We start from the raw sequence: 16,378 nt of genomic DNA on the forward strand, positions 1-16,378 counted from the left end.
GAAAAGTCCTTGGTTTCTTTGACTTTTCTGTGCTTAGTTACCATCATAGTCACATCATGTCATTTCAGATAGCAAATGTAGCATGCTTTTACCTATTGGTTTTATCTTGGAAATTATCCACTTTACACTTAGAAGATAATTTAAACAGCTTCTTCCCTGGCGTGCTTCTCTTTTTCCAAGTTCCCTTAGTCCCTAAAACATTTTGGTTTTATGTAGTTGTAGTTCACTCTTATCCAGTTGTCAGTAATTGTTGTAGGGGATTGTTTATCTTAGATGTTCGAATAGAGAAATTTGCTATGCCATATGTTTTGTGATTATTTAGCATACAAAATTATAACCAAGAGCATGACAGTGATTTTTTTAAATTCTCACCTGAAGAGATGTTTCTATTGATTTTTTAGAAATAGAGAGAAATGGAAGGAGGGAGCGAGGGAGGAAGAGAAAGAGAAACGTCAATGGAGAAATATTGATTGCTTGCCTCTAGTAAGCTCCCTGACTGGGGATCTAACATGTAACCCATATATATGCCCTGACCAGGAATCAAACCCACGATTTTTTGGTGTACGTGACGATGCTCCAACCACCTGAGCAACCTGGCCAGGGATTGTTTTATTATGTAAAATGCAAAGTTATTTTTAGTTAACTTTTTGTAGTGCCAAGTAATTAATTTTTTAAGAAATTGACATTTCAATCCAAGTATAAGGTAAACATCAATAATTGCTACTTAAATGTTATTTAATTAGATAGACATTATTTAAAGAATTTTTAGAAAATAATTTGCAGTTAATTGTTTAAAAATTGTTTATTGACTTATTTCAGATATCTTCTGGGAAGTTATAACTTTATTTGACTTTTTGTTTACAGTTTTCTGCCTATTTTGGCCTCCAATAATAGAAATTGGTGGAAAGTTAATATTCACTTCTAGTTTAACTTCAATATCCTGTGTATCTCCTTTCTGTAATTTAATTTCTTTTATATGAGGACTGAAAGAAAGTGAAACTAAATTACTCTTTTGAACAAAGACAGAATTTTATTGGTAGTCTGAAAATGTTTCCTACATTTAGAAGTTATTTTTACTTTTTAACTCTAGTTATCAGCTGATTCTAGGAGCTGCACATTATACTATTGATAATTGTTTCTTAAATCCATACTAGATTATTTTGGTCCAAGGACATCTGTGATAAGAATTTAGTTTTTATATTTTAATTATTCTCTGAAATTATCAGTATTCATTTGATTTTCAAAATTAAGAATTATTCTTAAGCTGCTTATAGTCACATATTTATATATGTACTAGAGGCCCGGTGCACAAAAATTTGTGCACTGGGGGGGGGGGGGGTGGTCCCTCAGCCCGGCCTGTGTCCTCCACAGTCTGGGACCCCTCGGGGCATGACCACCTGCTGACTTAGACCCGCTCCCCGGGGGATCAGGCCTATCCTGGCAGTCAGACATCCCTCTGGCAGCCCGGGAACCCTCGGGGGATGTCCACTTGCCAGCGGGGAGCAGGCCTAAGTTGCAGTCGGACATCCTTAGCGCTGCTGAGGAGGCAGGAGAGGCTCCGGCCACCACTGCTGTGCTGGCAGCCATCAGCCTGGCTTGTGGCTGAGCAGAGCTCCCCCTGTGGGAGCGCACTGACCACCAGGGGGCAGCTCCTTCATTGAGCATCTGCCCCCTGGTGGTCAGTGTGTGCATAGTGACCAGTCATTCCCAGTCATTCTGCTGTTAGGGTCAATTTGCATATTAACCTTTTATTATATAGGATAAAATTTTGTATGTAGATATATTTTATATAATGGCTAAAGGACAGTTTTCTGGCTGATATTTTTACCAGGGAAAATAACTAGCAAATTTGATATGAAGCAATTTTTTAGAATAAGAACATTTTAGAATTTGGATGATCCTTAAGGTGTATCTTACCTCTCTTAAGCATGATAAGAACTGTCAGACAACAGATAGGGGAGTATTGAGCTCCCACCAACTTCCAGGCACAGTGTTAATTCCAGGGAAGCATGATGAATTAAACAGACAAAGCACTTACCTTCCTGTGATGCCAATCTTGTAGCTTTTTGCTTGAAAGCTTATAATGAAGAGCTCACTACAGGTGTCACAGAGTCTGGAGAGACAGGCGAATCCTATATAATAAAAGCCTATTATGCTAAGTGTCCAGTTTCTGGTCATCCGTTCAACCATCAAAGTGTAATATGCTAATGATATGACATGCACTGACCACCAGGGGGCAGACGCTCCGACTGGTAGGTTAGCTTGCTGCTGGGGTCCAGCTGAGTGAGACAGGCTGGACACATCCTGGAGCCCTCCTGCGGTCCCTCCCAGGCTGGCCAACCTCCTGTGTCCCTCCCCGGCCCTGATTGTGCACTGGTGGGGTCCCTTGGCCTGGCCTGCACCCTCTCACAATCCAGACTGAGGGACCCCCCCCCCCCCCCCAAGTGCACGAATTTCGTGCACAGGGCCTCTAGTATATATAATAAATGGTTTGGAGAGAATATATTACATCTGGATTTCTTAACCTTAGCACTATTGATGTTTGGAATGGGTAACTCTCCTATGCGATAAGGATGCTAATAGCACCCCACCCCTTGCCCTGCCAGTCACGAAAACCAAAAGTGTCTCCAGACATTTCCAGATATTCTCTGGGGGATAAATGGCTCCAGTTGAAAACCACTGTATTACATGGTATGTTCAGTGGGTTGTCCTCATTTACATTGCCTCAGATGAATTGTGGCTTTGATAATCCTGAGCCTTTAGCTTGCTGCAGAATTAGCAATCAAGGAGTTTAGTCTGTAAAACGATAAAATAATATTTGTGTCTAGGCTTTACAGCTGCCCTCTATATTGGTGATAGATACATTTCTTCTTGGAAAGAGCTAACTATGTGAAAATTTTTCTTCAACCAAGGTAGACTTATGTCCCTATCACTCCCAACCACCACTGATCCACTTTCTTTGTTTTTGAAGCTTTATAGACTGACTCCTGTACTCCTAAAGGTTCCTATTTTTATATCATTTTACCATTGGAAGGGATTTTATTATTTCAGCTTTCTTTAAAAGTGTGTGGGGTTTTTTTAAAATATGGTTTTATAGCTATGGAAACAGAGACACAAATATTAAATGAATGACAAATAGTGACATGATTAGTGAATAGTCAACATTTAGCCCAATGTCTATCTGGTTCTTCCACTGTCTTTCCTCATAGTGTGTTAGCTTGATGAAAGCAAGAGTTGTATTTAGCCCCTAGACAGTATCTGGCACATAGTAGGCATTTAGTGCGTATTTGTTAGATGAGTGAATGAATTTCTTGAGCTGTTTTCAAAATGTTTCTCCATCTGTTTTTTTTTCTCTTCTGGAAATAATTCAACCTAATTCCCCCCCCCCCCCCCATTAAAATTAGATGTTAAGATCTGATTTTATTGTTCCAGATGTGGTGTAATAATTGATGAAATCTGTTAACCTGCTGTGTATCATACCGTGTTTCTACTAAACAGTTTAAATTTGCATTATTATCTTAGATAGAACTTTCATTCATTTAAATGGTTTAGCCTTTTTCATATGAATATTGAGCCATAGCTTCTCCATTGTGTACTCTAGTATTTTTTAAAATTTGAAATATTTGTATTGATTTCAGAGATGAAGGGCGAGGGGGAGGGAGGGAGAAAGAGAGAGAAAGGGAGAGGAAGAGGGAGGGGAGGAGAGAGAAAGAGAGAGAGAGAGTAGAGAGAAACATAAAGGATGAAAGAGAATCATTGATCAGATGCCTCTTGCACGCCTCATACTGGGAATTGAGCCTGCAACCCAGGCATGTGCCCTGACCGGGAATCGACTGTGACCTGTTGGTTCATAGGTCAATGCTCAACCACTGAGCCATGCTGGCCGGGCAACCATTTACTGTTTTAAAACTAAGATAGCCTGTTAATAATAGATGTATGAATTTTCACAAATATGTATATTTTCTACACGTTTTGCTTCTTAAAGAAGATGCTGGCTCAGCAAATGCTTCTTACATACCTGTAATTTTGTCATGGTCTTAAGGATGTTAAAAAATGGTTCAGATTCTTAATAGACACCTGAATGCTCTGATTCATGAATTTTTTTCCTGCGCATGATTGCATCTCTTCTTTGGCTAAAGCATATATACCAACTTGGATTCCTACTAATTAATCTGTGGTGTGGAAAATCAATGAAAAAAAATTAATGAATGGATTTTGTTTCTTACATTTCTAGTTAAGGAATATATTTCTTCTTTAGCAACTCACTAATGGTCCTTGTTATATAACCCACTAATGGTCATTAATTAAAGATGTTTACATTGAAACATTTCTTTGAATTTTTCAAGTCTTATATTTCATACTAGAGGCTGAATGCAGGAAATTCGTGCAAGAGTAGGTCTTCCTTCCCCAGCTGCTGGCACCAGCTTCCCTCTGGCACTCAGGAGGAAGCTTCACTCTGGCTGCCTGCAGGCACCTGGGACTCGGGCTTCTCTTGCAGTTCCACCTTCATCTGGAAAGTCGTGCAGAAGGACATCTGCATATTACACTTATTTTATTATAGATTAGGGCAGTCATGCTGCAACAAAATTTATATGCTGATACCTGAGATTAAGAGATAACATAATTAAACTATTATTTACTTTTTGGAAAGAATTACTTATTAAGAGGTAATTCTTATGTCTGTTAATTGTTCTCTGATCTGTGTACCTGTGTAATGGCTGCACCAGGGAAGAGCAGTTATACTTAGTTACATCTTAGTAAATAAATTTGTTCAGTGAAAGTTTCACCTTGATCTAAGGTGTTACCTTAACTTCGAATGAAAAAAAAAAAGTTTAATGGGAACAAACAGTAGAAACAATTTATTAAATACATTTGGTAAGGCATTTGCAGTTGGATTAGTAGTATAAATACAGAAAACAAACAGTATTTGTGAATTTCGCTATTTCTTTTGTGTAGTGACATTTTTAAGCATTAATGTGTAGTTTTTTCCCCTCTGATGACCAAAGACCTTCAGTATTCTTGGGCATAATAACAGAGGTATCACTCAGACTTAAACATTGAGGATAGTTACTGCGTGTTATAAATATGTATCTCCATTTTTTACCTTTGAAAGTCAGCCTTTTTACTTGGACATTTTTTGTTGTTGTTAATCTTCACCTGAGGATATTTCCCCCCCCACTGATTTTTAGAGAGAGTGGAAAGGAGTGGGGGAGGCACAGAGAGAAAAACATTGGTGTGAGAGAGACATATCAATTGGTTGCCTCCCCCCATGCCCTGACCAGGGCCAAGGATCAAGCCTGCAACCAAGGTACATGCCCTTGACTGAAATTGAACCCAATTTCAGTCTGCAGGCCGACGTTCTAACCACTGAGCAACTAGCTAGGGCTACTTGGACATTTTTATTACAGGTGCATAGATGCTGGATGTCCATCTATTTGTATATGTGTTCATATAAAGGCATACATGTCAAAATATGTATTTTTGTGTCCTTCTAAAGGAAAAGGGGAAATGTTTGATAAGAATAGAGAGAAAGGTAGTATTGGATCCAGAATATAATTGTTGTATTTTCGGTTGAATATCATCTATATTTACAGTACCAGCACAGGATCCACCGTAGTATCACTGTACTAAGTAAATAATAGTTTAGTAGTACTTGAGAGACATTTTCCATGAATCAATCTTTCTCAGAGTTCTTTCTCTGTTTTATCATTGTTCTTCTGACAAAAGACATGTATTCCGTAATTTGAGAGAGATGGGAATGCCATTGAAGGAAAAGGCAAACTTCAGTTAAACTGTTAAATACAGAGGTTGCCTATATAGCATAGCTCATCAGTTCTAAGAAACACTTACTTTTAGTTTTTAACATCTCTGAAATTGAGAGTGCATCTTATTTGTCTCATGTCTGACAATTGACAGTGATTTTTCATCTGTCATACATAAATGATGCAACTTCCAGTTGATAATGTTAAAGATTCTATGAAATATTTGTGTTTATCTGTGTAGGATAAATGTTTGTTACATGCATTGCTTAAAGTATTTTGAAAGGTCTAGACTAAATATTTTATCCCTAATTTTTTTCACATTTTGGAAATTGTTTTTTACAAAGGAGTCAACCTGCTACTAAAGTTGTTAGTATTTTAATGTATTTTCTCTTAAATTTTATTAGGTAGATTATATAAGAATAATTAAAATGTTGCAAAAATAATTGTAATTTGGTTTTTTTAAAGCTGAATAATGTTAACCTTACTTGTCATTGAATATTTCTACTAATTTCACAATTTAATGGTTTAAAACATCTTAATTTTTTTCAAAGCTTTTTTTTATAATTTAATTTAAAAAGTTGGATAGCTATCATCTTGAGCAATATCTGATTCTTATAGGATGATGTCATTTTTTTATTTTTAGAGTCTTACGTTTAAGGAAAAAGTAACAAGCCTTAAATTTAAAGAAAAACCTACAGACCTGGAGACAAGAAGTTATAAGTATCTTCTCTTGTCCATGGTGAAACTAATTCATGCAGATCCAAAGCTCTTGCTTTGTGTAAGTATTTTTATGAAACACCTTGGAATTATTACATTAACCTAATTTGGTTTAACTGAAATGCCAAGACCTTGAATATAATTATTAGCTAAAGATCACTTATTGTTCCTTTCTGATCATGAAGATATCACTAAGAAAACAAACTTAATAGAGAATACTAATAGAACTAGATCAGATGTTTTACTTCTTTATTTTCCTTATCGTTAACTAATATACTTTGGTAAGCTCTTCTGTCCTTACTCTGTTACCAGAGTATATGTTATTCAGGCATTATCCTGGGATGGGGGTGAAGGTAATGAAGCAAACCATAAATAAGAGTGCTTTCTACAGTTATATGGTTGTTTTGTGTTTTAAAATATATTTTTATTGATTTCAGAGAGAAAGGGATAGGGGGAGAGAGATAGAAACATCAATGATGAGAATTATTGATCAGCTGCCTCCTGCACGCCCCACACTGGGGCTTGAGCCCACAACCTGGGCATGTTCTTTGACCAGGGATCAAACTGTGACCTCTGGTTCATAGATTGAGGCTCAACCACTGAGCCACGCTGGCTGGGCTGGCTAGTTTTTTAAATATTTAACTAGAGGCCTGATGCATGAAATTCTTGCACGGGTAGGGTCCCTAGGCCTGGCCTGCGACCAGGGCCGGTCAGGGCCTTTTATGTTCCATGCCACCCCCTGGTGGTCAGCGCACATCATAGCGGGTGGTCGAACTCCCAGTCGGTTGAACTCCCGAGGGGACAATTTGCATATTAGACTTTTATTATATGGGATAGGATTGCTATTGCCAAACCATTTAGCTTTTCTGTCCTCCTTTCTTCCTGTCAGCCTTCTATTATCACTGGCTTTGCCTACAAATTCTGTATTGGAAGGAAGAGATGAAAATGGGTGTGGTTAGCACCCACTTACTGTCATAACTCTGCTCTTATAACCTCAGATGGTATTAGTTTCCAGAGAACATCAGTCTGGTACACAACATAATTAGGAACTAGCAGATGTAAATGAGTGATAGTTACATGAAGTGATTAAAAGCATGGGCTCTGGAGACAGACAAGCTATGTGATTTGGGTGACTTAACCTCTCAGTGCTTTAGTTTTCTCATGTGAAATGCTATGATAATACTTCTTACTTTAGAGAGATCAAGAAGATTGAGATCCAACATGTTATGTTTTAGAAACAATGTATAATAAATGCATAATATGCACAAATGTTAGCTGTTATTTCTGTTAGTAGAATAGTTGGCATTAATATTATTAATGTCCCAGCTGTAACAGTAATACATTGTGAACTTCATAGGATAACATGTTTAACTTCTGTGGTGTTTCTCCCATATCTGGAGAGCAGCATCCAGAAAGACTTCTTATTGCTTTGCTCTACAGTAGGCCTTATAAGTTCTAAGGTATGTTCTATTTTGATGGCATATTTTTCAAATTACTATACTATAGGAGTTTATTACTTGATATCCATAGTTTCAAGAGTTCTTAGGAACACCCTGGATTTTAAAAAAGAAAAGGGTACATGTGAGTATTTTTTTCTGGAGAGAAACAAGACAGAGAGGGAGACAGAATTCCTCAAAGGATTAGTGACATTTTGAACTTATTGAAAAGCCCATTCATATTTGGGAGTCTAAAAGAATAAATTGCTAGAACTTTGGCAAAGAAATTTTTCATAAAGACTATCAGTGAGACTCTATAAGTAATGAAATACTCTTTTCCTTATCCTTTTGTTATATAGCACAAGTTATTTTATCATGCATGTCAAATATATATTAGTATTACTCTTTCTGCATGGCTAAAATTCAGGATCAAAGAAGGCACCAAAGTCATTGGTGCCATATGTGTTAAATATTTTATTTTTAAATATTTTATTGTTAAAAGAATAAGAATTTAAACAAAACTTGCTATGTTCCAAGTTTGAAATTTGGCAAGCACATTTAAAATTGAAATTATTTTCTTTGCTGCCATCTAGTGGTTAAATAACTTTTCTCAGCGTAACCAAAGGTAAGTTAAAACAGTGATTCATTGATTATTTCATATTTTACATATAAAAATTCTAAATTTCAGTAAATAGGAGAAATATAGGAATAATTATTAAATGATCTTAATCATGCTATTTTTAAAGTAATACAGTTTTATTGTCTTCCATATCTACCATCTCTATTCTCATTTTTTCAAGCCTTCTAATTACTTAGCTTGCATCATCTCCTACCCCTCTCTAATCATTTTTCTGCAGTAGATTTATGGTGATCTCTTTAAAAAGCAAATGTTCCCTGCCAAGCTTAAAACTTTTACTTGAAATTGCTCTTGGAATAAAGACCAAACTCCAAGTAGACCTGCAAGGTTACGCAAAATCTGACTCCCACCTGCCATTCTAGCATATTTTTCTGTATCTCTTTTTTCTCTAGTCACAATGGCCTGCTTTTTCTCTCCATCTTACCACATTCTTTCATATCTACCCTTACACTTGCTGTCCCCTCTGCATACTATATGCTTCCCTCTCTTCTTCACATAGTAATTCCTGCTCATTCTGAGCTATCATCCCTGCCCTCAGGAAGCCTCTCTGATGCTGTCAGATTTCCCTGTTACAGGTGGTCATAGCAGCATGTATCTTTATAGTTCTTATCTCATTTGCAGTCTAACGCTTATGGGTCTGATTATTTTATTGATGTTTTTCTTTCTCACCAGACTGCATGTTCCTGGAGGGTAGGAAACACATCTTTTTTACTTGTCAAGTCTTTGGTATCAGGTTATTAACAACTGAATATAAATGTTATTGGGTTAAGGACTGAATATAATGTTAGAAAATAGGCTAACAATTTTGAATTATAGACATGCTAGGGTGAGGGCTTACCTTAATCATTATGAGGGGAAAGAATCTGTAGTTAGCAAAATACAAATATGGGCACAAGATGCACTGGCTTCACTTTACTGAACCATATATTCTTGAAGTGTAACTAGATGCTTCCGAGTTTTAGGAAGCTTTTTAGTCTCTTTAAGTAGGTAGACATTTGCATTTATATACACCTCCAGTTGGCTTTTTGTAGTACACAGTGATTTTCCACAATTAAAAAGAGTGTCTGGAGGTGTGAATTCTAGCCCTGTGTGAATTTGGGTAGCTCCTCTGTACTGGACAAGAGGGCTGCACAGGATATTTGTGCAACCCTCACCCAACATGCATGTTCTTTGCCTTTGATCACAATCATTTATAAGATCTAAACCAATAAGTTCTAAACCAGAGATATATGATTTAGTCATTGTAGTGTTGCTCAAAAAATTATATTGCTGATATGATTTCTTATGAAAAGCTGATACCTAGTTTATTTTCTTTCAATTAGGATTTTTTTTTGCTGGGCATTATTTACATTAATGAACAAGTATAAATGTAGACTAAGAAACTCCTTAACAAAAGCAGTTTTGATTTATTTAAAAATTCCATAATTTTTATTGCGATATAATTCAATACCATAAAAGTCACCATTTAAAATTGTACAATTCACTAGTTTTTAGTATATACAAGGTTGGGTAGCTATTACACTATCTAATTCTAGAACATTTTCATCACCCCCTGAAGAAACCTGATATCCATTAACAGTCACTCTACATTCCCTCCTCTATTTAGCTACTGTCAAATAGTTATTTTTATTAAAAATTGCTTTTTTTCCTTGCAGAATCCAAGAAAACAGGGGCCTGAAACCCAAGGCAGTACAGCAGAATTAATTACAGGCCTTGTCCAACTGGTCCCTCAGTCACACATGCCAGAGATTGCTCAGGAAGCCATGGAGGTAAGGGAAAAAAGATTTCTAGGCTCTTGTAACTATATACATTCTTGATGTTTCTTTGCTATGTAGTTTCTGTGAGTGGTAGATGTAGTTTCTGGACATCTGTCAGAGAACTATGTCATTTATGGAAATATGTTTTTGTCTACACACTGTGTTATGAACTCCATGGAGAAAGAAGGGATTTACTTACTTTATATCACACATAGCAATACATTGTGCACATTCTTATGCTTAATAAAACACTCAGAATTTTCTCATTGTAGTTGACTCTTTCAAAATATGTATTAAAATTTCAAAATATATATTAAATCCAGATACAATTGACCTACCATAAAGTTTACTGTTTTAAAGTGTACACGGTAGTTTTTAGTATACTCACAACGTTGTGCGGCCCTCTCCACTATTTAATCCTCATTCCCCTTTCATCCCAGCTGCTGGCAACCCCACTCTGTCTTCTGTCTATAGATTTGCTCATTCTAGATATTTCATATAACTAGGATCATGTAATATGTGGCTTTTAGTGTCTGCCTCTTTTCACTTAATGTAACGTTTTCAAGGTTCATCCATACTTTAGCATGAATCACTACATTTTTTTTATTGCCACATATTTTGTTGTATGGATATATCACATTTTTTTCATCTATTCATCACTGATGGACATTTAGGATTGTTCTACTTTTTGACTATTATGAATAATGCTGCTATGAAAATTTGTGTAAAAGTTGTGTGGATACATCTCTTTTAAGGTTGGAAGAAATCTTCAAAAAAAATTTTTTTAAATTTATTGTTTAACGTATTACTTATGTCTCCTTTTCCCCCCATTGACCCCTCCCTGGCCACTCCCACCCCCCAGTACATGCCCCTACCCTTTCAGTGTTCGTGTCTATTGTTTATGCTTATAGGCATGCATATAAGTCCTTTGGTTGATCTCTTGGATACATCTCTTAAGTATATAGCTAGCAGTGAAATTCCTGGTTCATATGGTAACTCTGTTTAACTTTTTTAGTAACTGCCAAACTCTTTAAAAAAAAATGTTTTTGTTGACTTTTTTAAGAAAGAGGGAAGGGAGAGGGAGAGAAAGTTAGAAACATTGATGAAAGAGAAAACATCAGTTTACTGCCTCCTGCATGCCCCCTACTGGGGATCCATCCTGCAACTCGGGCATGTGCCCTGACTGGGAATCAAACCTATGACCTCTTGGTGCATTGGCATAACGCTCAATCAACTGAGCCATACTGGCCAGTCCAAACTCTTTATCAAAGTGACTGTGTCCTTTTATATCCCCACCAGCAATATGTATGAGGATTCCAATATCTTCTTGCCAGTACTTCTTGTTTATAGCCATCATAGTGGGTGTAAATACAGTTGACTTTAAATATATATATATATATATACACATACTAGAGGCCTGGTGCACAACATTTGTGCACTGGGGAGAGGGGAGTCCCTCAGCCTGGCCTGTGCCCTCTCGCAGTCTGGGACTCTTCAGCGGATGTCCAACTAAGTTGGCAGTCTGACATTCCTTGAGGGGTCCTTAGCACTGCCACGGAGGTGGGAGAGGCTCCCGCCACCACTGCTGTGCTGGCCAGCTGTGAGCCCAACTTATGGCTGAGCAGTGCTCCCCCTATGGGAGCACACTGACCACCAGGGGGCACCTCCTGCGTTGAACATCTGCCCCCTGGTGGTCAGTGTGCGTCATAGCGACCGGTCATTCTGCCATTCGGTCAATTTGCATATTAGCTTTTTATTATATAGGATATATATTACTTGCTAAATATGGTTTTAATTTAAGTCAGTTTTATTGAAGTATGATTTACATATAACAAAATCAAACGATTTAGAATATTTCTCATCACCTGAGAAAGTTCCCATTGTCTTTTCCAGTCAATGCCCCCACTCCCTGACCCAGAGATCACTGGTCTGATTTCTATCACTATAGTATTAGCCTTGCCAGTTCTAGAAGCTCATGTGAATGGAATCTTAGACTATATGTTCCTTTATGCATGGCTTCTTTCACTCAGCAAGTTTTTGAGATTATTCATGTTATTGCATGTATTAGTTCCTTTTTTTAATTGATAAGCATTCTATTGATGATTATACCAGTTTACTGACTTGTTAATGGCCATGTAGGTGAACATATTCATCATTACTAAAAGTTATCTTGTGCTCCTTTGTGTTCCCCCCTTCCCTCCCTCCTGTACCTCCTGCCTGCTTCCTTGCATCCCTCTGTAACTATTCATCCGCTTTTTGTTACTATAAATTATTTTGCATTTTATATAAATGGAATTATAAAGTATGTACTTTTTTCCTGTCTTCTTTAACTTAGAATGATTATCATGACATTCATTTATGTTGCATGTATCACTAGTTCATTCCTTTGTAAAAATTTCATTCCTTTTTATTGCTGTACTAGAGGCCCAGTGCACAAATTCGTGAACCTTGAAAGGAACTGTGGGCCTCAAGGCTGTGGTGGGCATAGAGGCAGGTCTCAGCCCATCCTCCGTGCCTCCACCTGGCCCTCCCACCCCCTGCCACGGCCCCTGGTCTGCTGTCTGCCAGCAGCCTCACTCCCAGCGCCATCAGTAGGTGCGAGCAGAAGCTGCCAGACCCAATCACCCCTCAGGAACAGGGGGAGGTGGAGAAGCCCTCAGGGGCGATCGGGGCCAGCAGCCACCACTCGCACCTGCTGACAGTGCCAAGCAATCGGGACTGGCGCTGGGCGCCAGCAGCAGGTATGAGCGGCAGCTCCGATGCTGGCAGCAGTTGCAAGCGGTGCCGTCACCGGCAGCGGGTGTGAGAGGCGGCTGCTGGCCCTGTTTGCCCCTCAGGAGCAGGGTGGAGGTGGAGAAGCCCTGAGGGGTGATCGGGGCCGGCAGCTGCCACTCGTACTCACTGACAGCGCTGAGTGATTGGGGCTGGCGTTGGCGGCGGGTGTGAGTGGCGGCTCCGGTGGCAGCGGGTGTGAGCGGTGTGCAGGAGCAAAGAATTTACAGTAACCACCAGAGGCTCGCTCTGATGACAGCGACTGGTGCCCCGCCTTGGTCTGGTGCCACTGTTCACCTGCTCCACCATCCCACCGCAGCTGACGCCCTCCATGTTCTGCGCTCTGCCTCCTGCTGCCAATGCCTGCCATGTTCCACATGCTCCCCCTGGTGGTCAGCACACGTCATAGCTACTGGTTGTTTAGTTGTTCTGCCATTTGGTCTATTTGCATTTTAGGGTTTTCTATATACAGATAGGGTTCCATTGTATGGCTGTACCACAGTTTATCCATGTTGATGGACATGTTTTTACTTTTTGGTTGTTACAAATAAAGATTCTAGGAACATGTATGTACAAATCTGTGTGCAGACATGTGCTTTTATTTTTCTTGGGTAAATACCTGAGAGTGCAAAAATCTTACTATGTGGTCTTTTTTTAAAAAAATATATTTTATTGATTTTTTTACAGAGAGGGAAGGAGAGGGATAGAGAGTTAGAAACATCGATGAGAGAGAAACATCGATCAGCCGCCTCCTGCAACCCCCTACTGGGGATGTGCCCGCAACCAAGGTACATGCCCTTGACCGGAATCGAACCTGGGACCTTTTAGTCTGCAGGCTGACGCTCTTTCCACTGAGCCAAACCGGTTAGGGCATTATGTGGACTTTTTAAGAGAAACAGCTTAAATATAAGGGCATTGGAAGGTAGATAGTACAAGGATAGAAAAATATGCCATACATACTAACCCAAAAAAAACGAGATTCAGAGGGATATCTCATTATTACAAAGGTGTTCACTTCATCTAGAAATAAACTCTATATAAACCTAATAACAAAGCTTCAAAATATAACATGTAAATAGAGAGAGATAAATCCAGTTATAGTGGGATACTTGAGCATACTTTTCTCAACACCTGATAGAATAAACAGGCAAAATAGTAGGGATAGAAGATTTCAACAATAAAACTATCAAATATGACCTATTTGACATATATAGAGCAATACACTCAATAAAAACTCTTTTTTCTTTTTAATCCTCACCTGAGGATATTTTTTCTACTGTTTTTCACAGAGAGTGGAAAGGAGGGAGGGAGGGTGAGAGAGAGAAGAAAGGCAGAGAAACATTGATGTAAGCGAGACACATTGGGTTAGTTACCTTTCACACTCGTACTGGGGCCAGGGATTGAACCTGCAACCTAGATATGTGCCCTTGCCTGGGAATTGAACCCTTCGGTGAGTGGGCCAACACTCTATCCACTGAGCTACGCCAGCCAGGGCTGCACTTTCTTTTTAAGTACACATGGAACATTCAGTATATCTTGAGCATGAAGTCTCAACAAGTTCTAAAGGAGTTATTCAGAATTATTTTTATGACTATAGTAAAATTAAGCTAGAAATTCGTAACAAAAAGCTTTGTGAAATATTCAATGACTATACATTTTCATTCATACTCTCTACTAATGTACTCTGCAAATTAGTATGACCATCATTAAAAATTGCTTTGCAATATCTACAAAAGTTAAACATAGGACCTAACAATTTCACCCAACAGGTATGTACCCAACAGAACTGCATCTATGTTTACCAAAAGACATACAAAAATATTAATAGCAGCACAATTTGTAGTAGTCAAAAATTGGACTTAAATGTATCAACAGTAGAATAGATTGGTTATATTTGGTTATATTCATTATACTGATTACAACAATGAAAAAAGTGAACTGCTAAGTGCAAAGCATGAATGAGTCTCACAGACATAATATTGAGAGAAAACAGACAAACACAAAAGAGAACATGCTGTAAGGAACAGGCAAAAATAATCTATGGTGATAGAAATTAAAAAGTGGCTACTTTTGTCAAGGGCTAATGACTGGAAGGGAATGTAAAAAAGGCTTCTGGGTGTTGATAATGTTGAGCTAGGTACTGGTTACATGAGTATATACATTAGTGAAAATTCATTGCACTATACATTTAAGATTTGCTACTTTACTGTTTAAGCTGTATACTTCATTTTACCAAAATGCTTATATTTGTATACATTGCTGTTGGTCCTATAAATTAGTATATTCCTTGCATTCTTTTTGGAAGGCTATTTGACAGTATTTGGCAGGAGCTGTGCAAATGCCTTTTTAGTGTGTGTGCTTATAATTTCCTTCCTGTATTTTTTAATCCTGAGTACAATTTAAAAAGGAAAGAGCTACACAGATGTGCTTACTGCTCTTATCCTATATAATAAAAGCCCAGCGACCTAACAGCGGAACAACCAGAATGACTGGTTGACCAGTCACTATGATGCTCACTGACCACCAGGGGGCAGACGTTCAATGCAGGGGCTTATCCCTGCTGGCCATGCCCCCCCACCAGTGCACGAATCTGTGCACCAGGCCTCTAGTTTATAACAGGAGGCTATTAGGAGAATTTTAAATATTCACTAATAAGAGAATGGGTTAATATTTAATGATAAGAGAATGATATTTTAATTTGGTGAACTATCCGTTTAAATATCCATTAAAACATATGGAGCTCACCAGCAATTTGGAAAAGTATTTATGAAATGTCAGATGAGTATACTATGTTTATAGCTCTGTTAAAATATGTCAAAACGAAAAAAACAGAAGGGAACGTGAAAAAGAAAACAATTATATTAACTCAGGTAAAAGGCTAACATTTTTTTCCAATATTTCAAAAAATATTTTGTCATTCAATAACAGAGAATTTGCCACTTAAAATTTTGTCAGTAAATTATACTAAGTTTTTGCACAATAGTGACAAAATTGAATGTTAATTTGTGCTGTTTTTCCTTGATGTGAGAGTTATAAATTATATAATTTTTTAAGAATCTCTCACTGAATAGCAGTTTTCTGTATGTATTTAAAAGTATCGCCCTAACCGGTTTGGCTTAGTGGATAAAGCATTGGCCTTTGGACTGAAGGTTCCCAGGTTCGATTCTGGTCAAGGGCATGTACCTTGGTTGCAGGCACATCCCCAGGAGGGGGTGTGCGGGAGGCAGCTGATCGATGTTTCTCTCTCATTGATGTTTCTAACTCTCTATCCCTCTCCCTTCCTCTCTGTAAAAAATC

At 38.1% G+C, this 16,378-nt stretch overlaps 1 protein-coding gene across 7 annotated transcripts in view; it reads left to right on the top strand.

Moving 5' to 3' along the window:
- The window catches only part of NF1 (neurofibromin 1), a 330,198-nt gene that overhangs the window by 170,924 nt on the left and 142,896 nt on the right, over positions 1-16,378 (top strand). For all 7 annotated transcript variants that reach the window (XM_070395208.1, XM_070395205.1, XM_070395211.1 and 4 more), the window contains 2 exons: positions 6,406-6,540; positions 10,208-10,321. In XM_070395208.1, the coding sequence (XP_070251309.1) occupies positions 6,406-6,540; positions 10,208-10,321 (249 nt within the window). The remainder of the gene's footprint in view (positions 1-6,405; positions 6,541-10,207; positions 10,322-16,378) is intronic.

This window comes from Myotis yumanensis, unplaced genomic scaffold, assembly GCF_028538775.1.
Source record: "Myotis yumanensis isolate MYYU_CA2020_CCGP unplaced genomic scaffold, mMyoYum1.0.hap1 SCAF_16, whole genome shotgun sequence".
NCBI lineage: Eukaryota > Metazoa > Chordata > Mammalia > Chiroptera > Vespertilionidae > Myotis > Myotis yumanensis.